General features: G+C 33.3%; 1 protein-coding gene across 1 annotated transcript; it reads left to right on the top strand.

Annotated features, from left to right (window-relative positions):
- The first annotated feature begins 1,414 nt into the window (after nucleotides 1-1,414).
- Nucleotides 1,415-13,151, top strand: LOC145604586 (ultraviolet-B receptor UVR8-like). Its single transcript, XM_081660474.1, has 15 exons — nucleotides 1,415-1,857; nucleotides 2,065-2,141; nucleotides 4,631-4,709; nucleotides 5,541-5,600; nucleotides 6,197-6,298; nucleotides 6,382-6,475; nucleotides 7,194-7,236; nucleotides 7,325-7,370; nucleotides 7,460-7,506; nucleotides 7,618-7,720; nucleotides 9,413-9,467; nucleotides 9,591-9,657; nucleotides 10,143-10,179; nucleotides 10,415-10,494; nucleotides 12,631-13,151. The coding sequence occupies exons 1-15, from the start codon at nucleotides 1,593-1,595 to the stop codon at nucleotides 12,748-12,750; spliced, it is 1,275 nt and encodes a 424-aa protein (XP_081516600.1). The 5' UTR covers nucleotides 1,415-1,592; the 3' UTR covers nucleotides 12,751-13,151.
- Nucleotides 13,152-26,399: the final 13,248 nt, after the last annotated feature.

Raw genomic sequence — 26,399 nt, 5'->3', positions numbered from 1 at the left:
CACGGAAAAAAACTATGCAAATGAAGTGTAATTTCTAAAAAAACTTGAAATTTGTTGCCACCAACCATACAATGAAAATAGAGATCAATTATTAATATCATAAATTCCTAAATTGGCCCTCTAAAAGAATTGGAAAAAAATAAAATTAAAAAAAAAATAATCTTGTACCTGACATGTCAATTTTCATGTACATGGGTTGATAATTTGATATTGACGACTTATTAATTGATTTACACAAATGATTGAATTTTTCTATGTCATAGCATTTACTTTTTCGTAATTTAATTAGTCCTTTTTATTATTCAAATGATTTTAACATGTTTGGTTACGGATTGAATCATCTTAGAATCGACGACTCACACCAATATAAAAACCAATGATGTTGAAATAGATATCAATGTATAGTATGGTGACTAGATTTTGTTCATTAGATTACAATTTTCAATTGAATTTGGGCATGCATCATGCTCATTCTATGAGTTGCACTGTCAATCAGAGCTGCAACTTCCTTCTTGTGATTTGTAAATTGTCCATTTTTATGCAAAATTGTAAGTTGTTTTCAGTTTCCAATCAGCCAAAGAGTGCCTTTGGAGTAAATTATGACTGATTGATGCCGATATGAATACATTTCATTATGTCATTTTTTTTTATTATTTATTAATTTATTTTTTCTGAAACAAATCAATTCATTAATAAAAAACTATCCGGCATCTATAATGTTTTGTCTAATGATTTGCTCTAGCCGTAAGGATAATTATGTCAATGGTATTCATAATTGCAATATTTTATTAAAATGACAAATAATACAGTAATATGAAGTATTTATCAATGTAAAACGGTCATATTAACACGACTCACACGAGTTAAGAAAAATAAAAGTACTAAATCGAATTACCTTTCCAAAAGGATGATGTTTATTGTTTGTGAATTGTGATACATCTAGATGTCACGTTATTAATAGTTCCAATTAGATAAGCTTCTTTGACAAATTAGATCTTATTTAATTTACCCATTGTACCCTTTTGTGTTATTTTTCTATGATGGTAAGTTGGTAACATTGATTGATTGTAATATTTTTACTAGGGCATACCCATCCAAGCTCACATTAGATTAAAGTCTGACTACATACAAGTCCAACAACTTTTACAATTATTTTTCATTCAGATTTTGGTCAAGCTAAAACTTAATTTTTTTAGCTATAATTTTAACCCAATCCGATAATATCGAAAATGCCACTATTGTTATCCAAAATAACAGGTCGGACAAGGCCCAAAATTGGGCCCAAATCCTTGATCCAAAATGGGCCCACTTATAACAGCAAGGCCCGACCCAACCCAACCCATGATCAGATTTACTCGGTGCATAATACAATTGTACCGACCTTCTATGAGGTTCTTTGCAACATACACAGACGTTGCAGCTTCTGAAACCATCAGTTCATTCATTCATTCATTCATCAAACTTCTACCAATTCATCTTCATCTTCTTCACAAATCCTTCATTTTCCATTGGATTCGACCTTCAAAATATCACCATTAACACAATTCCTCCACTTTCTCTGTCCTCCATGAACAACAATTCTTCTTCTTACAATGTGGACTAAAGCAGTTTGCTCCCAATTTTCCAAATTATCAATTCTCAACCCCAATTTAGGGTTAGGGTTAGGGTTTTGTTCGAGATTGTATTCGACCGTTGAAAGAGGGAAGAGATTTGCTGCGCTTTGGGGAAACGGCGATTTTGGGAGATTAGGCCTTGGAAGTGTCGATTCTCAATGGAGGCCTGTAATTTGTCCTGCTTTCAATGGCGATAATCTTCGTTCTATTGCTTGTGGCGGTGCTCATACTCTTTTTCTTACAGGTTTTTTCTTCAATTTGTCTTGCATTTGTTCTTCAATTATGATTATGGAGTTGGAATTGATGCGTTTGATCAATTTGATTTTGATGTTTTAAGCTCAATTTTGATTTATGTTTGGGTAATTTCTTCGTTTTTGCAATTTTAGTATGATTTTGTTGTTTTAGTGTGTGTAATTTTGGGAGGAATTCAGTTTTAGTTGTCATATGACAGAATCTGGGCGTGTTTATGCCTCTGGACTCAATGATTTCGGACAGCTTGGGATTTCGGATGATAAGAATTACGCAATGGTACGATATCGAGTGCCATAGTCAAGCCAAGAAATAAATGTAACATGTCCTGCATTGTCTTTTGTTATTTTTTGGACTTAGGTGCTATTTTTTGTTTGCCAAACAGATAATCATAGGTTTTTTACTTTGTAGATTATAATTCTCGATCTGATTGGTACTACCATCTTGCAAATTAAGTTTTAGGAGCAGTAACACTTAATCTTTTCCTGCTTAATAACCAAGTTAACAGATTTGTCATAGTTAGATGACTATACTGAAGTGTAACTTACCACTTTAACTCTTATGAAGGCATTTTTGAACATATTGATCATACGTCACTATTTCATAGTATGCGCTTAGTGACTTTGCGTTTTATGTGTTGAAGGTTATTTTCCTTGTTGGTGATATATGTTGGGGAAATTAGGGGGATAACCTTGGTTGTGTTGGTCTAGTAAATCATCTAGTATCGGAGAAACTGGAAGTATTGGCTATAGCAACAATTGTATTATTGGATGGGCAACTAGCCAATAATAGAGGTGACAGCGAGATAATGATAAGGTGATATCATGGTGAGGGGCGTGGTTTCCCTTGTTTTGGAGGAATTTGAATTGATGGCTGCAGTTTAATGGTGTTAGATTATGTTAATGTGACTACACGACCTACACGAGTACACAACACCATGTATTGAAGGTGCATTAAGTAGGTGATACCTATGTTACTCGGACTCTTTCATTTACCTCACGTGTCCGTGTCGACACGACTCGTGTCGGACACCGACACCGACACTTGGACACTTCATTTTTAACTAAAAACACAATTTTTTTCAAGAAAATGGGCGAGTCTGATACTTGGACACCCGTGGCTAATTGGACACTTCATCCGAGTCCAAGTAACATAGGGTGATACCTTTGCGCAATTGACATTTGTCTCCATCTTGGCTTCTCGTTTTTCTATTGCATGTTATACTGATTGATAGAAAACCTTATCTCAATTATGGCATTTTCTCACTGTGGCCTGGATGTTGGAAATAATATTTCTAAGACTCAGATTATCCTCAGGATTGAGTTTGTGTAGTCAGCTCCCCAAAGAAAGACAGCTCATTTCTGTCCATCTTAATGCATATAAATAATAGCCAGATACAAAAAGAGATATTCAAAGGGTTGCCTTCTCAAGAAGCCCATGTAAATGAATACAATGGAAGATCAATATAATGAATATTGAGTGCAAGCCATACCTTTCTTTGTGTATAGATCTCGTAAGTGAGGACCACCTCTATGGTCTAGAGAATGAGAAATAGAGATTGATTGAAAGTGACAAGTGGCAATATTTTTGTAGGAGCTTTTCTTGCTTATGTTAATATCTGTATCCTTGAAAGTTTGGGAAAATGGGATGCTGTAAGTTTGGACTGATGCTTGGCATGTGTCTGCCCAGATTTGAATTCAACCTTGATTTTGTTATTCTCGGAATCAGCTTGCTATCAAACTTTGGACCATTATGCAAATTTAATTATTGCTAGATCTTAATTCTTAATCCCTCTTAGAACTAGATTGTGAAAGAATTGAAACATATAATTTTAAGAAATCTACTGGAAAAGGTTTGCAAGAACATCAATGCTACTATCAAACATAGAACTAAGAATTCTGTATTACTTGCTGTAAAAACTGCATGATTGACACAATAATGAGAGTAGGATGGATGGTGCTGTATTCCGGAGGTGGGAGTGACAATGGGAAGGAGATTAGAATTAGAATATTAGGATTCCGGAGTGATTATGGCCATTTGTTGAGAATGAAAATAAATATTGAACTAGTTGTTGTGAACCAAGGAAAATAACCTACTTCAAATATGTTCTAATTTTTTCCATTAGACATGGCCATGATTAGATCAACTTACCCCATGTTTCTGGAGAGGCTCCTGTCTAAGGTATGGTGTGTGTGTGTGGGGGGGGGGGGGGGGGGGATATCTTTGTTTTGCTCCTGCTATATTAGAGAGTTCTTTTTTTTTAGATCCTTGATCTGATACGTAAATACCATCTACTGTCCTAAAAACGTGAATCTTTTAGCTTCATAAGAAATTGGTCTTGAGATGTCAGATTGTCAGACACAAAAGTTCTTCATATCCAAATCTTATTTGATCTGATCTTGACTTGGCGGGTAAAATGGTCCTGAACGAATACATTCATATCTGTTGTTGTTGGTTTCATCGTTTGACCTTTTCTAGGAGGAATTTCATTGACGGAACATCTTACGTGCAGAGTTCCATTTCCTTGGTGTTTTTGTAACTCAAAACTCAGAGGTTATCACATTTGTATGTTAGCCACTAGGGATCACTAGCTTATTTGCTTCATTATAACTGTATGTTTTAGCTTTTTCTTGATTCTTGTTTCTATGCCCTACGTTTCTCAGATTTGACCTTGCTGTGTAGAACTGTCTAAGCTCACACAGTTTGGCCCTTGGCTGTGGTTGAACTGCCAAAAAATTGCTGTTTGATCTATGATATTCGTTTTTCAGGAGCCGGCTGAAGTAATTGGAATTGAGAAAGAGATTAAACATGTTTCAGCAGGCTACTGTCACTCATGTGCAATTACAGGTCAGGAGTTTGATATTATCACCCTTATATCTTTCTAATTAGTTGATTACTATTTCTTTGTATGCTATTTTGTTAATGCGTTCATTAAGTGATGCAAACCTCCTGTCAGAAAAAAAAAAAAAAAAAAAAAAAAAAGTGATGCAAACTTGATGTGATGTGGGATCTGCGCCCCCAACCACCTCCCCAACAACAAAACAATGTTAGCTGACCCCTAGCCTTTTTTAAGGCTAAGGCTTTGTTGAAGTTGTTGTTGGAGTAGATATTTCAGTATTTCACCATTTTCCCCCTAGTGATGATGGAATATTGAAATCAGTGGAAAAAGACTGAAGGAAGGACCAAACATTGTTAATATTTTGTCATTTTCAATTCTTACTTTCATTGATATATTATAGGAATTTTATCTTGTGTAGAATATTGTAATCCCTCATTGCTATACAGTTTCTTACTTGTATGTATGTTCTAAGACATCTTCATCAACATTAAGCTAATGCCTCTGAAAAGCTTCCAGCTTGGCCGGTTAAGTAGGGCTTCGTTTGTTACTTGTAAGCAGATTTATCCCTATGATAATTGGGAGGCTGTCACTAATTGAACCGTCATCTATTTTACAATGATGCAACATTCACTTGCTTCAACTTCACACTTTAATTAGCCATGTTAGTTTAGTCCATTATACACCAAAAATCTAAAAATTGTCTGCATTTTGGGAAGTCAGTGTTCTGTCATTAAACATTCATTGTCTTTGCTATTTAAAGATTTCATACCTCCTATCTCTCAAGTTTCAATGATTTCCATTGCTGTGTACTTTTTAAAACAATTTTCTCCAACTTACAGTGGATGGGGAGCTCTACATGTGGGGGAAGAACTCTAATGGACAGCTTGGACTTGGGAAGGGTAATTGCCACTTTCTTAATTCTTATTTTCTTGCTATTTCAAATTTCAGCTTCTTTTCGTTATAATGTAATAATTGTTCAGAATATTATGGGTTGTGTTTATAATGGTGTCAAGAGCTTGATGTGTCAGTCATTACTTTGTTGCTTGTAGTCACTCATTATGAGAATTCTGTCAGTTAGTCATATCTTCTTTGTTGCTTTTGCTTCATTTATAGTTTATGCTTGCCAGGCATTGCTTGCTTAAAGTGAGCATGTTTCTGGATTCTTGAACTTTAGTACAGCTTATATCTGAATAATGCATAGAATTTGATTATATGTTATTTTAATACTCATAGTATTAATGGTTCCCTTTCCAACTCTAAATGTAGGAAAATTAGAGTTTGTTTTCTTTTCTTGTGAAACTTGTATATTTCTAACAGAGTCTTACCTTGTTAATTTGACACCAAAGGTCATTTATTTCTGTAAAACTTTTTTATTGCTATCAAATTTAGTGTGTCTTTACTGTTTTATACCAAATTTGTGTATGAACGTATTTCCTTGAATTTAGTAAGCTGTCTTAATTAAAAATTAATTAGTAACATGCCTTTTATCTTTCAGGAGCACCATCAGCAGTCTCAAGACCACAAAAAATTGGATACTTGACTGGGATCATCATCGAAATGGCTGCTTTAGGTTCAGAGCATTCTATAGCTGTTACTGGTATATTCTTTTTATACCTATATATATTATTCAAAGTACTTTTGTTTTACTTGCTAAACTTCTATATTCTATTGGATCTAAAGATGAAGGTGCCACCTTGAGCTGGGGAATGGGAAGTTCTGGAAGACTTGGTCATGACCGCCAATCAGGCTTGTTCAATTTTCTAAGCAGCAGGAGGTATGTCGTATGTGTATTAATATTATTGCTGGACGTCTATTATCTGGGATGCATTGGCTATTTCAATGTCCCACTGCTTATTGGATCAGTCACAAGACTCGCGACTATTAGTTAGGTGGATTAAATTCAAAATTCTTAGTTCATTCTTGGACAACATGTCTCTAACACATTTAAACTAAATATGGGTTCATATGTCAACATGTACATTATCAGGGATTCCATTTGTCGATAATCATTCACCTTTTAGGACCATCTGCATAACCTCTGCCCAAGAGTTCCTAGAATATTGTTGACCCTGGTGGTTTGCATGTGCCCATGGACCAGTTTTATTTGTTGTGGGGTGACTCACCATATGATCCCTTGTTTTAATGATTTTTAACATGTCACTAGCTATCTATGTTAAAAATTGATATTTTTAAACTAGATCTTTTTTATTAGGATCACTGTCAGCAGATTCTTTGTTAAAGTCCAAAGTTGTGTGGATAGTAGTATGCTTTTTGTTTATCCCTGTTTGTTAATTTGATTGTGGAATTCCATTTACACAAATTAGAAATTATGGCACAAAAAAGAAAACATGTTGATGCCTGGCTCCTCTGTATTAGATTCAGTTCAATGATTAGAAAGAGGCAACAATTGCTAACATGTTGAACCTAGGAGATCTTTTAAGTTCCAAGCTTTTTCATGTGATGTATATTCATGTATGAATAAATTAATGCAGTGAATATACTCCAAGGCTTATCAAGAGACTTGAAGGGATCAAGGTAATTCATATTTTATTATTTAAATGGTTTTTAAATATTTAGGTCATCCGAAGTTTAAAATGTTAATGAGCTTATTTCTTTTTTGTAGGTCAAAACAGTTGCTGCTGGCTTGCTGCATTCAGCTTGTATTGATGGTATTTGTGTTACAGATGAAATTTTGGAGTTACCTTGCATTAATTGAGAAAATCAGATTTAATGTTATTTATTCTCTTTGTTTCTGCAGAAAATGGCAATGTCTTTATTTTTGGTGAAAGAAGAATAAACAAGCTTGTGAGTAACTAATGCTAATGCTCAAATGAATCAAAATTATTAAGAAGTATAATTTCCTGGTTGCTTGATAGCAGTAGTTTAACCATCCCGTCTAATTCATTCAATCTGCAGAACTTTGGAAATTCAAACAATGTTACTGGGCCATCAATGATGTCGGAACTGCCAATTTCTGAAGAAGTTGCCTGTGGTGGTTATCATACCTGTGTTGTATCAAGTAAATTCTTTTACTCTTTTAATATTTTCTAAATCTTTGTACATTTTGTTCTCCTTCCAAGAAGTTTATGGTATAGTATGAGAACTAGTTTATTAAGGCAAGGATGACTCAAAGATAGCGGCCCCATTCAAACTCATGGCTTTCAATTGGATTTCATTTTAATGTCTCGTGAGTCATTTTTTGTTTTTCTTCATCATTATCTTAGTGGACGAGGAATTCTATGCCATTGGAAAATAAAGATTGAGCATTTATCATCAAAAGCCTTAAAGATCACTGAAGCTGTGGTACCAATTTATTGGACAAATATAACAAAAGTAGAAAAAGCATTTTGCTAATATATTGAAGTTTTTGCGGCACACTACATGAATTACATAAAAGCATTGCTACTAAGCAAACCAAGTCTAAGCTCAGCAACTAAATAAGGGAAAGTGCGGAATTTGGCACACTAAATAAATATGCTAGACTTGCTAAAAGACAAGACTGCTAAGTTTTAGGAAACATAACATACACATACCATCAACCAAACCTTTGTGCTTTGACTAAAAGCGTATAATCCACTATAAAACTAATGTTGAAGAAACGTGTTTTGTATGATAGCATAAGATAAACAATCTATGTCTCAAGTTGTAGTAAGGTATTTACTGTATCCACTCTTCTATATGCTTATCATTTCAGTATACCCATATACAATCCATTCTTTACCAAGCACTGCTAAATAGTAGATCGACTAGTCAAAATCTACCTTTTGAGGTTTATTGGACAAATTTAACAAAAGTAGAAAAAGCATTTTGCTAATATATTGAAGTTTTTGCGGCACACTACATGAATTACATAAAAGCATTGCTACTAAGCAAACCAAGTCTAAGCTCAGCAACTAAATAAGGGAAAGTGCGGAATTTGGCACACTAAATAAATATGCTAGACTTGCTAAAAGACAAGACTGCTAAGTTTTAGGAAACATAACATACACATACCATCAACCAAACCTTTGTGCTTTGACTAAAAGCGTATAATCCACTATAAAACTAATGTTGAAGAAACGTGTTTTGTATGATAGCATAAGATAAACAATCTATGTCTCAAGTTGTAGTAAGGTATTTACTGTATCCACTCTTCTATATGCTTATCATTTCAGTATACCCATATACAATCCATTCTTTACCAAGCACTGCTAAATAGTAGATCGACTAGTCAAAATCTACCTTTTGAGGTTTACTCATATTGCTCCAAGTTACTCTTTGTCAACACCCCTTTTGTTTTCTCTTACAATACCAGATTCATGTAGATAGAGCTATACGTCTTCCGTTAAAACTTGTTTAGCATGTGTTTTTGATTTAGTTGTTTGTTTGACATCATTTACCAAGATTTCTAAATCAGTGTGAGTATTTTATATTCCAAGTGATTATTTTGATCTAATGTTATCTAAGTAAACTTGTTTGGTATATGCTTATGAGTTATGACTTCTGTGTAGTTATGTAGATGACCTACCATTTGGCCTCCAAGACTTGAGGATGTAAGATGTAGTAACTTAAAATATGTAGAAATAGACACATAGATTCCAACTGTGTTTTCTTGCAGCTCTTCCTACACTCAAGGCCTCAACAATGGCTATATGATGCACATAAAATCTTACTTGGCCAGCTAGCCTTATAAAATGAATCTTACTTTTTATCGCTGTAAATTTTCTCACAGGGCATGGAGAATTGTATACATGGGGTTCAAATGAAAATGGCTGCCTTGGCATTGGGTATGTATCCGTTGGATTTCTGAAGTTGAAATGATCAAATAGTCATTTTAGACAATGTGATAATGACATACTATATAATATCATTTTGTATTAATTGTTCTTTTCTTTTCTCTACTGACCTAGTTGTACGGACGTCATTCATTCCCCTGAAAAAGTTGAAGGTCCTTTCCTAAGGCAATCAGTGAGTAAGGTTTGTGCTATTCTTGGATTTTACTCCCTATATTCTGTTATATTTGCTATTTCATCCAATTGCACAAGGATTAAGAGTTCATTTACTTGACTTAGATTTCCTCTGCTATCAATATTAATCCTAAATACTGTATATGTTTTTAAACTTTTCCAACCACTATTTTTTACTTGCTTCTCATCTGGTAGGTGGTTGGATTATAATACTCCTAATATTTTATGCACTTTAATGACGAGTATTGCCAAAGTTTATAGTCATTTTATTAGCAACGACTGGAAATAATTTAAACATCATTTTCCAACAAATAAATAATCGGGTTTTTTTTTTTCACCATTGCGAACATGAATTTCCGGTAGGTGCATTACCAAAGAGAACATGTTCATTCTTTGCTTCTATACATAATTAAACAGTACCAATGCATCAAAACTATGATTCATGTGGCTTACAGGTTTCTGTATATTCTTACTTTTAAATCTGCATCATGTCAGGTTTCTTGTGGGTGGAAGCACACAGCTGCTATTTCAGGTGGGTGGTTGTCTTTGCAGAACTTTCGGTGTTGTTGATAGTGTTATTTTCTTCTAACAAGCATTATCTCTATTCTCTACACACCTGAGATAATTATACATTATTATATAACTGATGCCTATACTGTATATCACGTTTAAGAATATCACAAAGCTTTTCTCTAGCAATATATTTATTCTACATTGTTAACTGTGTGATTGATTTTTGCTGATTTACTTTGCCTGGTATATGGCAGATGGCTATGTTTTCACATGGGGTTGGGGAGGTTCTCACGGAACATTTTCTGTGGATGGTCATTCTTCCGGTGGACAGCTGGTTTGTTATTATCTCTTGTGCACCCTTTAGTTTTTCCTGTTTGGCTCTACATGAACTATGTCTTAGACTCTTAGTACAGATTCTCCCTTCTGGATGTATAACATTAAAATGTTCTGAACTTTCTAGCTTATTATGGAAAGCATGCATACCTTTTTTAGCTTGCTAGTTGGATTACGCTTGTATTTGTTGTTATATCAAAAGAATCAGTAGTTGCATTACACATCTACTCTGTGTATGAAGTGTTGTTATGTATGAGGGTCAGTGTGTGTGAGTAGCAGTGTAAGGGAGGATCCATTGAGAATTTAAAATGTGAAGGATTAAAGGTTAAGTACATTTTTGAAGTATGGAGTATAAATACATAATATTTATTAACTATCGGTTCGTTGTTTTGAAAAGCTCGTCAGTTTATAAGGTACATTGTTTGCAAGCCTGAGGTTCGTATTGTTTTTACATAATATGTCTTTAATGCAAAAAAATTATTAATTAAAAAAATTTACTTGTATTTCAGAATTGAAATTTAGAACATATAAGATTATAACCATTGAGCCTGAGAGGTGGATGAACTCCCAGGGGGTGAATCTTAAACGGTCTCCAAGTGTTAGATTATAAATAAGGAAACAAGCATGCAGCCCTTGCCCTCCTTGCTTTTCATAGTGTTGACAGTAGTATAGTCACTAATTAGTCAGGAAAATTGGTGATAATTTTAAGTGAAAAAGTGATAATGTAAAAGGTATATGAGTACAGAAAGAAATATATTTCTGCTATAATGGTGGCATGGTGTGATTTTAAAATGGTCGTTATGTAACAGCATTTCGTGGAATGTGAGAAGTTGAAAATCTTATCATAACTTGCCTACACGAGGGTAAAACCTTGTTTTAGCTCCATTTCCGTTGGAGGCTTAAGGCTGTGTGGCACAACCTTTTTTTTCCCCACATAACTGTAGGAAGCTTAAGGCTCTTTAGGTCTTTTGGGATGCTGCAAGGTTTCTCAACACAAATATTTGGGGACTTTCTACCATTTTCTTAAAGTTTCTGTCAAACCTGACAAAGGGTCTTTGCAGGTAGAGCTTATATTGTTTAATCGCATCACATGCATCTTATAGTTATTGGGAAATTCCAGGAGGGCTTTATCCATTTTTAATAAATCTTAGTGGTGTGATAAATGTGAAGCCATAATTAATTGGTTTGTCGTGTTATGGTCTAACATTCATAATAATATGGGATATCTCTTCAACAGTTTTTGTGATGGGTCTCTTGGCCGCCAAAGTGTGGCCATCAATCAAACTGTGGAATCTTCCGTTTAGAAAAAGTTTCTGCTAGTAGCCCAAGGGGTTGAGTTAGTAGGCTCTAGTGTTCGCATGTGGTTCTTTTATCCTTAACCTTTAGTCTTTAGATGACTAATACAATTATTGCCAGCTTATTCTGAAAGGTTGCTTTTGTGGCAGATGGAGATCCCTTTTTTTGGGACTTCCTATATTGTAGTATGGTTGCTCTTTTTGTCAGGGATAATTCCCTTGTTTGTTGTCATCTATAATCGCTTTGTATATTTGTCCAATTGCTAGACTTGATTATCCGTTGATGCTTTGGTTCGGTTTTCCAAATTTCATGGTGTGGTCTACATTTGTGAAGAGGGGTCATTTAGGTCTCATGGAGTCATGGATATGGCATATGCTTATTAAGAGGGATCATTTTAGGCATAGTGTAAGATGTGAGATGATAGTGAATTGAGTATCTAGTGGTGGTGTAGGACTAAGAGACTGTCATCTTCGGACAATATCATATATTCGTATATGTTTTGCACTCTGGTATATGGAATGGATCTTGGTGGTTTTCTTTGCACAGCTTATACAGGTGCCAGATTTGGCCAAAAACAACATCCCGATTCGTTTAGGACATGTAGGCTCTTTATATATCTTGTGTTCATTAGTTGTAAAATTGGCAAGCACACCTGTTACTTCTACCAAGTTGTTTTTCTAGATGTTTGTTTAGAAATCTTGTGGAAGCTTCCTGTAATCCAGTTGCACTTGAATAACCTCAGAAATCACAGCTTAGAAGATGATATATAAACATTTCTCATTATTTTGTTTCAATCTTCTAGTCTGCTGTTGTTACATTTGATATTTTTTGCCGAATACAGGGCCATGGCACTGATGTTGACTACATCCAGCCAACTGTCATTGATGTTGGAAGCAATGTGAAGGCAGTAGAAGTATCCTGTGGATTCAATCACACTGGTGCCATATATGAATACATATAAGTTCCAGGAGGCACTCGTATTCTGGACAAGTTACTCGCAGATCTTTTATGATCTGGACTAGGTACACCGTGCAGTCATAGTGTAGATTATATCTTAATTATTTTGTTTACATCTCTGTGTTTATACCGGTTGTATAACCATTATGTTATGAATAACAAACCAGCCCAACAATATAACTCGTCTTCTGAGGGGAATTTTGTTATTTCCATAGAGCCATATTGGTTGGTTGTAAAGGTACCTGTTCTACGTATGCATGTATAGTAATTGTAAATGGAACTACAATAAGATTCATCCTTGACCTTGGAATGAAACTGGCTGAGTACAGAATGAACTTGATCAGTTTTGTTTCCAATATGTGTAACATCTGTTCTATATAAAAGAAGTTAAAGATAGTTCGACAAAACATGTTGAAGTGCATTACTCTTGGTTTATTTGTGTATTTGTTTAAATGGTTGTCTTCATGTTTACAGTATGTGCTGTTAGTATACGATGAGGCTATAGTTGTGGATCATATTCTCATGAGTTTTAGGGAGTCACAAAGGGCAGTGATGTCGCGGCATATGTTTTTCTGTAGGCATATGTTCTTCTGTAAACAATTGAAATGATGATTTATTCTATGGATTTTTCTCTCTTAAACCAAAGGCATTTTACTGATAGTTGAACCAGAAAATCCTGGAATTTTTTGATTAAATCAATATTTTGTAGTTCACCTATTTGATTAACAAAATAAATTTTGTTGGTTAGTGAATGTCCCATTTAAATGTCTTCTAATACTTAGTTTTATGTGAATAATTCTTTGGGGTTTTGTTATAAGTTGTTGCGTATTGTCTGATGAGGTAATATTCTCTTTTAGGGCAGGGTAACACTATTTATAATTGACTTAAAGCCAATAATATGAGTCATATTTTAGCTGGGTATAAATTTGGACGACATAATCTGAGATATCACGTGATTAGAGGTTCTTCCTAAGTTAGTCATCTCTTGGAATCTACATATTCACAAATTTGGATTATTGGGCATAATGTGTACCACTAAAGTCCACAACTTAATAGTTTGATTATGATTTAACCTAACTGTGGCTGAACTCTTAATTACTTGTTACTAAATTAGAGGTCCACATTGGGACCGTACCCTAATGACATTCAAACTTGTTAACAAAAGTACACACGTTTTATGTATTCGTTTACATGATTGATTCCCAAGTCCTCAACATCCGAGAAAGGACTAAACACTAATATGTCTCTAAATATGCTAAAAACTACGTTAAATAGAGGTGTCAATTCGGGTGACTAGATCGGGTTAAGTTGGATAAGGTCGGGTACTCAGGTCGGGTTAATTTGAATCTAAATCAAGCTAATTCATCGCGTCTGCACATTAAAATCTGGATTGGGTCACTTTTGGGCTAATTCGAATCAATTTGACACTCTTAAATGCCCATGAGAGTGAAGATACATGTCTAGTGTTCTAGTTTTCTATGCTGAAGGTCCTCTATCTAATATTCCATTGCAAAAGGAATCATGTGTTCTTTGCATTGTTAACTAGAATATAGCCAAGATTATACATCAAACATATAGAAATATGACAATATTCCACGGTAAAAAAAAATAAAAAATCGTACGTACTTGAAAATGTATTATTATAGTAGTAAAATAATGGAGTATAGAGAGAGTAGATGAAAGAATTTTGACAAGTCCATTGTGATTGCTCCTGTCACTGAGATACATGGCACAGCAATTCAGTTGTGCAGTGTGGCGGATAGACACACTTGTTATACAAATTGGACCTTGATATATCATATTCACATCAATTCTTTTCTGTGGGTCTTGACTTTTATATTATTATGGACCCACTTTTTATTATATTTGTTTTTGGCTCTGTTACACTAATGTTTAGAATTTATGATGACTTGTGACATTACAATTTCTATGTTGGCCATTTAGATCTTATGTTATGGTGAGATTCATAGAAATAGAAGATGCATATATTTAGTATGATGATCTTTATGGTTTATAGAGTAGAAATTAAAAATAAATAAATAAATAAATAATTTGCATTTGGTTTCAAGCAATGCATCTATCCTTTTCTTTGGGTCTTATTTACCATTGAATTGGATGGGGATATGTCATTCATCAATTTTGAGAATTTCTTTTTGGTATAGAACATTTTTTGAAAATTCAAATAAATCATAGCTATAGGATAGTAGGTTTAGAAAATTAGTTGCCCATGTGCTTAGCTACCAAACTTTATTAATGTTTGGCAACTTTAATTTTTTCTCGAATTGGGTAGTTATATCTCATGAAATATAAAAATATAGAATTTGCTGTTTCTGGAGCTGAATGATACCTAATATAGTTGGTAGGGATTTTACCTAAAGCTATAATCAAGAGTTTAATCCCTACTAGCAACAATTCTTGGAGTGAAAATTCCTTTACCCTTCCTCTCATCCCTGATGTCCCGACCTATGCAGGTAGATTGTTTAACCTGACCCTTTAAAAAGTTGGCAAAGAAAACATGCATGCAAATATACCTTAACCCTAAATTAAATACTAAAATCTAAAAGTTGTTAAGATAATAAGAATGTATTCTGACCCCCCTCATTTTATGGTAGCAAAATCAATAATTGAAGTTAAAAACTTTATGAGATAATGATGATTAGTGTAAGTCAATAGAAACAACGCAATTCCAGCTGACTACCATAAGCTTTATAGACCTATAACTCTAACCTCCCCTACAAACAGGGTAACTCTGTTTCTCATCACATCTATCATTAACTCATTATTGCATTCATATGGTCCCCATCTTTTAGACTTCATGCCTTTTCTACCTTACCCAATTATATGCTTCCACGTCAGCTCCTCTACAGTCTTCTTTGAGTTGGGCCGGGCCGGGCCCGTGGCTGTTTAATGGTGATAAAGTGTGGTGTGGTGTGGTCTCCATCTCCAATTCTTTACGTATGTTTGATTGATCATTGAGCTTAAGTAAGAAATAAAGATCAAATGTAATTATGTATTAGTCTTAAACATTATTTGGTGAATTGGTGATATCAAATGTATTAGTCTTAAACATTTCGATATTTTCTTGGTAGTACTATATTACTTTGTTTATAATAAGTGTAACAACTTTTTTTGTAGTGCACTCCATATTTAACGGTGTATCTGAATATAATTTCAAAATGAAGTGCTTGATTCCCACCCAAAAAGTTAAAAGTTGAATGAACAAGATTCTACTCGTAGTATACTTCATAGCTAGAGCATGCTGTAAATTCCAGACAGTGCATAAATACAGTCAAAGAAACGTTAATTCTTAGAGTTTGACCTTAAAATGGTAAATGAAACATGCTCTAGATGACCAAAAAGGTGTCATTATTCTACTAATCTATTTGGGTGTACTTTTATGGTGTCCAAAAGTTACCAAAAAGCGGATCAATTTTGTAACCTTCACTATTTACCATTGGAAGTTGGGTTATTTTTGTGGCTGACCACAATTTACTTCTCTCGTTTATTGACCTTTCTTTATCTCTTTTTACAGGGGGATATCCCTCAAATGACCGTACTCATTTGACTTTGCATGAACATTAGGAGCATTTGAAATGTGATTATTCTTTAATTTTCCTATGTTTTCAAATCGTTCGAGTGAATATACCTTGCTCCAAGGATCGAGTGCCACATTGACCTCTTGTTACGTTGGCTTCTTTACCATGAATGTCAGATGATTGACTCAACTTAAAAGCCTAAATTGGTGATTAGCTAGAGTTCAGTAATTGATTTACTGTATATTATCATAAAATCTTAACTGTATCATGTGCAATTGTACATGATACACACCCGAATATATAATGGTAAATGAACACTCTTGTGCTTGTCATGCTGTGTTATTTTATGATACATATTGCGAATATACAAAGCATAAAAATGAAAGATCGGTTTTAAAATTTAAAAAATTGGATCTTGCATCTAGGATGAAGGAGGAATAAGAGACGGTAAAAAAAAAAGTACAAGATCAATAAATACTAGACATGGAAGAGATAGGTGAAGTGATGAGATAAAGGCATTGCCTGATGTGCATGAACGCCGTACAAACAAGGGTAGAAACTAGAAAGTAAATGAGAAAGTATGCTATAAATAATTATAAGGTAATCATGATACATGAAAGAAGAGAGAGAACACATACACTACAGAAGTTTTTTTTAATAAAATAAATAAATTTAATTGCAGAAATTGAATTGAAGAAGGGTTTTTGGTCATTGTGTTATCTCGTTTCAAGTGTCAATTCCATTCCTTTAAACAAATATCAAAATATAGAAATATAAATTAATTATTTGTGAATAAACATTTCAGTTTGTCTTGTTATGTGTCCATCTTTTTTGTTTTTTGTTTGACCGTTGGGACAAACATTATAAAGTTCAATGCTTTTTAGTTCACTGGTGGTAGCAGGTGACCTAGGAGTGATTTTTTAAGTCAATAAAGGAGGATATTTATACATAAACAAAAAAAAAATTAATTTGTTTGTCATTATAAGTTCTAAATTGATTAGAATTTTGTAGGAATTACATTAGTAAGAAGAAATTTATTAAAATAAAACTCCAATTAGTTTGATGTGACTTATTATTCAGAGTATTTGAATTGAAAGTTCATAACATTAGTTCCTATTCTTTATAATAATGCTCATGTTAGGAAACTGCGATTCATAAAACTTATGTTACATACTTGCATTTCAATAAAAACTTTATAACAATGTCTTCCAATTAATTGAAAACGATGAAGATATGATATATTTCTCTCTTCTTATATTTCAATTCTAGTGGATACTTTTCCTAATACAACCATCTGCGGTTTGGATTAGTTGCAGTTCAATAAATTTTATCTTGTGAGTGAAAACACTGACCCTAAAATCATAGAAACGCCACTCCTCCTCTATTGTTTGAGGTTATTGTGGATGGAATAAATTACGAAAGAACTATCAATTGAATAAGTTTCGACAATATGTGTCAATCGATGCTTGTTTTAGTAGAGGGGAGGAGAGTAGTATTAAGAGTTGAGGAGGAAGATGAAGTGGTAAATCATGTTGTCGAACTCGTCTAAAGTGAGGAGACAAATAAACATTAAGGAAAATTGAGATTCAACTTTCTTGTTCTTGCAAATAAGCAATCTATATCCAGAGTTATGTGTTTAATAAATATATATCTGCCATTAGTTGTAATCATTTGAGTTTAGAAGATCTCAAGGGTCATGCATGATGATATAAAGGTATTTATACCTTCCTATGACCAGTAATATGTCCTAAGTTTACGTTAGTAACTAAACATGACTACATATTACATAGTGTTGCATTAGACCCGCAAATAATGTAAGACTTAACCCAATTCAACTCCTTATGGCATGAGCTAATGACAACCATATATGCACGAACAACTTGTGTTTGCAAAACTATTCCTTCCTAAATACAATAAGAATACAAGATTGTGATTGCAATGGGTGATATTTGTCAGATTAATGCATATTGAATGTGATTTGTATGTGAATATATATGTACTTTTTAAGTAGATTTTAGGTAAAACATTTTATGTTTTTTTTAAGAAATTCAAATGATCCATGTATATATTGTGCAATATCTGATGAACCATCATCACAAGTTACATACACTCTTAATAATCATTTCAAAGACCTTACAAATACTCTATCCTATGTCAATATTGATACACGAAATGTAGATGCACACAAAAATAACGGGTTAACATTTGTTATAAAACTTCATTCATGATTCATCTCATGTAAAAACATTTTTATCAGTAAAATTTACACTCGATATCAAATCGTTGTTTAAGATTAAGCCGGGATTATTTTAAGAAATTCTATGTACGTACTTTATAAAGCTTGAGATCAAATAGCAGCCTAGTAGCTTACGGAGTATTGTACATTTGTACATGGAGCTGAGTACCGAAGAATTGTTTCTTGCTAAGCCACCTCAAATAACCTAATCAATTTACCAAGTTAAAAGAAAAAAAGGGCAAATAAGTAAATAGAAAGAAAACAAAGTCAGTAAAACTCATCAACAATTAATGAGTGAATAGTAAAGATTGCAAATTCCCAAAGCACAATTAGGCACTGAGATTTAGTGACCTCAGTAATTGTTATAGGGACTTAGGAGAGGTTTATTTGTTCCTATAGCCTTTTACCAACTAGCTTAGGTTTTTATTGTTTTCTCTGCCCTTTGACTTGATTCTTTTTACTCTGACTTTTTTTTTTTTTTTTCTTTTTTTTCACTTTTAAATAAACAACCCCCACTTTTCTCTCTTCTTATCATTGTTATAAAGACCCCCTCTTGTGTTTGTGTGTTCCTCAATTAGGGTTTCACTTTCATTCATTCTTTCTTTCTTATAGACTAGAGAGAGATTCTAGAGAGAGAAACTACATTTTTGAGGGGAATGTTGGCTGGCTCGAGGCTTTACAACCCTCTTCATCGTCTAGGCCTCGGACCAGGCTTCATTCCCCTCAAATATGATATGATATGAAAACTATATGTTATAATTTTTATTTGATTTTTCTTGGAGGTGTGCTATTCATTATCAAAGGGTTTGGTTGAGGGGTATGTTGTCTGGTTCGAGATCATGGAGGTTGATGAATTTTATTTATTTTCTTCTGATTTTTTTAGATTTTTGCAAATTATGTATTGGGTTTTTTTCCATATGTAATTAGCATAAAATTAAAAGGAGGAAAATATATATAGAAGTAAAACCCTACATGATTCTCGGACCAGGCTTCATTCCTCCTAACCCTCTAACTCTTTTGCTTAATTATTTCATTTTTTTCAAGATTTAAGGTAAGTTTTTTGTGTACTTGATTAATTCCTCATTTTATATATTTTGTTTGATTAATTAATATAAATATTACTAATGTTTTTTGTGGTTGATTTTATGAAGATGGGTTGTTGAACTCAGATCTCAGTTCATATGGTAAATAATTTTGGTATTAATCTCAAGTTTTGTTTTTTATTTCAGTTATTTATTTATATTGTAAATAATTTCTGGTTTGGATTTGACATTTTTTGATGTATATCAATACAGCTCACAGGAAACAGCTAGCAATGTTTGTACGTAGGTTTTCTTCAAATATAAATTATTTAATTTATTAGGTTATGTAAATATTCGATGTAATTTTGGTTAATGTCATAGTGTTTTAACTGTATATTGATTGACATATATAAATGGAGATTAATTATATAATCGCATCTCTTTACTATTAATGTCTTGTTACTTGTAGTGTTTGAGTATATAAGTATATTCATAAAATGACTAATTAGGTATATAACTTGTAATACTTGTAATGCTTAGATCTTGCTTATTTGACTCGAATGAAGTAGATTTTGATTTTCTATTACCAGCAAAAATCCCTCTAATTTTCCATTGGATGATCTATGTACTCTATTTATGCAAGTGGAACCGATTTAATTTGAATTAGATCCTCAAGATGTGAGTTTGAATTTAGTGGTTTGATATGATGTCCACATTCTTTAGGTTGTAAAATGTTGTTTGGTTAATTACAATTCAAATCTTATTTAGTAACAAAACAACACATTATAAAAAGTGTAAACGCAATGTTCAACTGACACAGATTAATTTGACATCGAAAACGGATCAAATACCAACTAGTCTCAATATATACTTCCAAATGCTAGAATTTGTGAGGAATATCTTTTGGAATAACTTTTAATTTTATCACATCATGCATCTCATACCTAAACATTAAAATAGGTAACTATATGTTCATTTCCTTTTCTACATTTTCATGAATATATTTTTAATTGCTATATGTAGAAACCCTATATTAATTTCCATGGGTATCTAGTGTCAAGGCAATAATAAGACTAGAAGACAATGGCAAATGCCCCAAACGTAACTGTTGGAATTTAAATGCAAGGACTTTTGTTCGAAAAGTTTGGTCATGATGTGGGCGTTACATGAAAATGAAATCGCTACATATAATTTGTGTGCCATATATGCTTTAACATAACTTGTTAGTTTTTGCTACGTATAATTTAGGAAGGAAAAAAAAAAAAAAAACCTAGAATTTTCTGTTTTTTAAGGCATTTCTTGCATCAAATTATTCGTCATGTATGTTACATTAACCATGCAAATTAAACTAGATTTTATTATAAAGTATCCTTTTAGGTCATTTTGTATCATCGTCGAGGTAGTTTCTAAATGTTGGGCTTGGGAGCGGAATATTAGCTCGTTCATGATTTTCTAAAATTTTTATTTTTCTAGATTGACAAATGCATGACCGACATGGGCCGGACATTAATCCTAGGTCGGGTTGAAAATTTAACATTATAGAATTCATGGCCCATTAGACAATGCAACCTCTCATATTGGGTTGGGTTATCTCACACACCCAACGCTATCTGTAATAAGTTTAAATACAACTGTGTATTCGTTTTCATCAGTCACCTTAAATAAAAATCATTATGTGCAAATCAAAATGACTCATACTTAACTAGTACGGAGTAGCCGAGTAAGTACTAAAGGTGATTAATAATTTGAATACAAGGAGTAGATATTAACATGTCTAGCTATGTCCAAAGCTAACAAGGCATTATTTAAGGTAAAATTAAGCCTTGAAAATAGAGAATAACAAACGTACGTACGTCGGTACGTGATGAAGTGACTGAATGCATGAGTAATAAAGTGCACCATTCTAGTACTTGCTACTGCGTAAGCATCATTATTTTAAGCAATACATGTGGAGAGTTTGCTAAATTTTCTCATTATGTCTTCTGCCATGGAATGTTGACATTGACATTCTCCACTTTATTATTTTTAGGAGAGAGAAATTAATTCATTAATAAAGTAAATAAATCTAGTTATACAAGTTAGATGTTGACTATTAACAATAATGTACAACCTTCTCTTAGATTTTGCTGTGTTACTAATCATACATTGCATGTTCTCAAACATATTCTAAAAATGTAGAAATGTGACGCAAAGCTTATAGTATAAGATGAATTATGCACATAATGACCATATTATAAAATGAATGAATGAATAGAATGGTGTCACTCTAACTGCAAATAGATGAAGAGGAAAGACAGAAAAAGCAGAGATATAAGGAGAAAGGTATTGATGATGCTTTAAGAAGTTGCTAAGAATTTCAGTTACTATCCTTGGTAATCTAATCTTAATAGTTTGCTACTGTTCTTTGTTGTTTGCTTCGAGAATATTATAACAAACAGTGTACTCCTCTCTCTAATCACTATGTTTTTACTGTTCTAGATTACACTATTTTTTTGCTTATTGTGAGGTTTTTAACTAAGAATTGAGTTGTGTAAATAAGTCAATACACATCAAAAGATTTAATTTTTGGGTGCAAATACACATCAAAACATGACCCTAGCTACTATCATTATATATGATTAGTATTAATTGATTCTTTTTTTTGAAAAAACTATTTTCTGTATCATCAATATAGACAAATTAGTTCTTTCAAAAATAATATATATATTAATATATATATATATATATATATATATATATATATATATATATATATATGATATCGTTTTGGTGGATGAGACTAAGGATGGGGTTAATGTCAAGTTGGAGCAATGGAGGCAAAGGTTGGAATCTAGAGGGTTTAAGCTAAGTCGGAGTAAGACTGAATATTTGGTATGTCGTTTTGGCACTCAGAGGGGGACAAGCAATGAAGTGGTGAGTTTGGATGGAAAGGATTTGACCATGAGTGAATGTTTTAAGTACCTAGGGTCGATCATCCAGAAGAATGGTGACATTGATCAAGACGTGACCCACAGGATTAAGTCAGGGTGGCTTAAATGGAGAGCGGCCACGGGAGTGTTATGCGACCGCAGCATTCCCTTAAAGTTGAAGGGAAAATTCTACAGGACTGCCATAAGACCAGTGTTGCTCTATGGTACAGAATGTTGGGCTTCTAAGAAAGAGCATATTAAAAAGATGGAGGTTACGGAAATGCGCATGTTAAGGTGGATGTGTGGAAACACTTTAAGAGATAGAATCAGAAATGAGGTTATTCGCAAGAAAGTAGGTGTGGCGGGCATTGTAGATAAATTAAGGGAAAATCGTCTGCGTTGGTTTGGACATGTAAGACGGAGACCCGAGGGTGCACCGGTGCGAAGAGTGGAAGAGTGGGACCATGGAGGGATTAAACGAGGAAGAGGGAGACCAAAGATGACTTGGTTGGAAGGAGTGAGGAAGGATATGAAGTGCATGGATTTACGTGAGGATGAAGTTTTGGATCGTAAGGGATGGAGGAGAAAGATTTATGTTGATGACTACACGGAATAATCAAATTTGGTTCATGTTAGCCGACCCCACTTTTGGGATTAAGGCTTTGATTGATTGATTGATTGATTGATATATATATATATATATATATATATATATATATATATATATATATATATATATATATATATATATATATATATATATATATATACATATATATATATATATATACATATATATATATATATATACATATATATATATATATATACATATATATATATATATATATATATATACATATATATATATATATATATATATATATCAGCCCCGTTCCTGATAATTTATGGGCCCTAGGCATAATGTAAGAGAGGGGCCCTATACATAACCAAAATTTCTATTGACGCAATAGATTTTAATATAAGACAAATAAAAATAACTTATTTGTATTTCATTTGAATAAAACATCCAAGAAAAATTAAAGAGGAATAGTTGTATTACCTTTGTCTAATTGACAACCAAATAAAAGTTGAACAAGCCATAACATTCATCGGAGTAATTTGTGATAGAGAATTATTTTGCTGCTATTTATCTTGCTAATTTTTTTAACCATTGCCATAGTATTAATTAGCCAAACATTTTTTTTGACAAATTAATTAGCTAAATAAAAAAGGGTTTAAATTTGGATAATTAGAGAAGATTTGAAGCGGTATAATTGAAAATTATGTATTTTGGGAATTGTTAATCATGGGAAACTGAGTAAAAGGATGGGAAGAGATTAGTTAACATTGTAAATTCCACCTAATTAAGTGATATGAGCGCTAAATAATAAAAGCTACTCGTAATAAATCTATAATTCTAATTAACTTGTTAGAGGGTATCTAATACTGTTGGACATATTTATAAGTACGCAAATCAAGCCCATAAACTATTATTCTAATTGGATTTTTTTTTTTTGTAATTTTGGGCCCCTTTCTGGCGTGGGCCCTAGGCCACCGCACCCCAGGCCTACCCTCAGGGCCGGCCCTGATATATATATATATATACAAATTAGTTAACCTAACTTAATGACATTAGTAAACTAGCACTTTTTACAAGCTAACCAATCTAACAACATAATTACGTAAGTCAAGCCATGACAATAAGCGAGAAAGGTAAAGAATTCTCTTATTCTCAAACAACAGATAGATTGTGAGGCTCATGGTAACCTCAACGTTACAATATACGAAGTAAGTTACTGTTAGTGGACTAACTCAACTAAAAACTTAAGCTTATGATTGAAGCCGATAATCGATTTATATACTCTATCAGTTACCCATCAGTCTATCATTTCCACCAAATTTACTTTATAAAGCCCTAACACTCGAATACCATAACTCAAAAATTCAAATCTGTCAGTTATACTTATACCTATGCAGTATTCGTATCAACTACGAGTACAAAGAGTAATCTTAACATGTAACATTATGATACACATAGCAGTTAAAACATTCATTCATCAGATAAACATAATTCATCAGAAAAACAAAAAGAAAACACTATACAGATCAAAAGAGTGAGTGAATGAAAGAGTGATGAGCAGTTGGAGAGAAATAAATGTGGAAACAATCTGACAAAAATAAAATAAATTTTGGATACATTGGGAAATGCAAACTCATCTCCTCTCTCTCAATCTCTCTCATCTCTCTCTGTGTTGTGTGTGATGTCTGAACAACTGATCCCTTTCAGTTTCTGAGTGTCTTCAGATGTTTCAGCACAAGTCTTGGGGTGCTTTCTTTTTCTTTTTTCTTTTTTTCTTTTTTTCTTTTTCTAAATGAAAAATTAATACAGATTCCTGTCTTTTGAGGAGGAGACCATTATCTATCTTTACTATTCCTACCCTTTTTGTTATATTTTGTACATACAGTTCCATTTTTTGCAAGCTGAACCAATTTACTCCATGCACTTATTCTAATTATTAAATTTCATTTTGAAATACGAGTAAAAATTAAATATGTTAGAGCATGTTCTCATACGATTATTTTCAGTCCATTTCAGTTCAGTTCAGCTCCTAATTTCTTTCTCTTATAAAATATTCAGTTCAGTTCAGTTCAGCTCTAATAAGTTCAGTTTAGTTCAGTCAATGAGAACATGCCCTTAAACAGATAAATTAGCTAAAATAATTAAAACACTAACGACACAACATGTCTAGCTTACCACACGATGTTCAAATTCTATTAGCTAATTTAATTTGTTCATTTACCTTTTCTAATAGGTGTCTTATAATAGATGCCAAAAAAACATGCTGTAGTTATCTAAAAACAAAGGAAGTATAGACTTGTACATTTTAAAAAATAAAATAAAAATTAAAAAAAAAAAAAAACATTAGGTACTCGGTACTCCGTAACTGTTATGCTTTTGCAGCTGAAGAAGTATAACAGTTGATTTTCTTATATAGAAGAAGTATACATATCAGTTACAAAAGCTTATGTTGGAAGACCGAGGCATGCCCAATATATTTCTTACATAAGCAGAAGAAAAGGATGAATTAAGCCCTTTTCTTTTTGCAACGGTTCTAGATGAATTAACTAGACCATTTCAAGATGAGGTTCCATGGTGTATGTTGTTCGCGGATGATATCATTTTGGTGGATGAGACTAAGGACGGGGTTAATGTTAAGTTGGAGCAATGGAGGCAAAGGTTGGAATCTAGAGGGTTTAAGCTAAGTCGGAGTAAGACTGAATATTTGGTATGTCGTTTTGGCAATCAGAGGGGGACAAGCAATGAAGTGGTGAGTTTGGATGGAAAGGATTTGACCATGAGTGAATGTTTTAAGTATCTTGGGTCGATCATCCAGAAGAATGGTGACATTGATCAAGACGTAACCCACAGAATTAAGTCAGGGTGGCTTAAATGGAGAGCGGCCACGGGAGTGTTATGCGACCGCAGCATTCCCCTACAGTTGAAGGGAAAATTCTACAGGACTGCCATAAGACCAGTGTTGCTCTATGGTACAGAATGTTGGGCTTCTAAGAAAGAGCATATTAAAAAGATGGAGGTTACGGAAATGCGCATGTTAAGGTGGATGTGTGGAAACACTTTAAGAGATAGAATCAGAAATGAGGTTATTCGCAAGAAAGTAGGCGTGGCAGACATTGCAGATAAATTAAGGGAAAATCGTCTGCGTTGGTTTGGACATGTAAGACGGAGACCCGTGGGTGCACCGGTGCGAAGAGTGGAAGAGTGGGATCATGGAGGGATTAAACGAGGAAGAGGGAGACCAAAAATGACTTGGTTGGAAGGAGTGAGGAAGGATATGAAGTGCATGGATTTACGTGAGGATGAAGTTTTGGATCGTAAGGGATGGAGGAGAAAGATTTATGTTGATGACTACACGGAATAATCATAT

Source organism: Chenopodium album, chromosome 22, assembly GCF_948465745.1.
Source record: "Chenopodium album chromosome 22, dcCheAlbu1.1, whole genome shotgun sequence".
Taxonomy (NCBI): domain Eukaryota; kingdom Viridiplantae; phylum Streptophyta; class Magnoliopsida; order Caryophyllales; family Amaranthaceae; genus Chenopodium; species Chenopodium album.
This window is presented reverse-complemented; position numbering and strand designations above follow the sequence as displayed.

Excerpts from the sequence above, each read along its gene's own strand:
- LOC145604586 (XM_081660474.1), top strand. The coding sequence starts at position 1,593 with ATGTGGACTAAAGCAGTTTGCTCCCAATTTTCCAAATTATCAATTCTC. Across the intron at positions 7,371-7,459 it reads GCATTCAGCTTGTATTGATG|AAAATGGCAATGTCTTTATT; the intron begins GTATTTGTGTTA and ends TTGTTTCTGCAG. Across the intron at positions 10,180-10,414 it reads GCACACAGCTGCTATTTCAG|ATGGCTATGTTTTCACATGG; the intron begins GTGGGTGGTTGT and ends GGTATATGGCAG.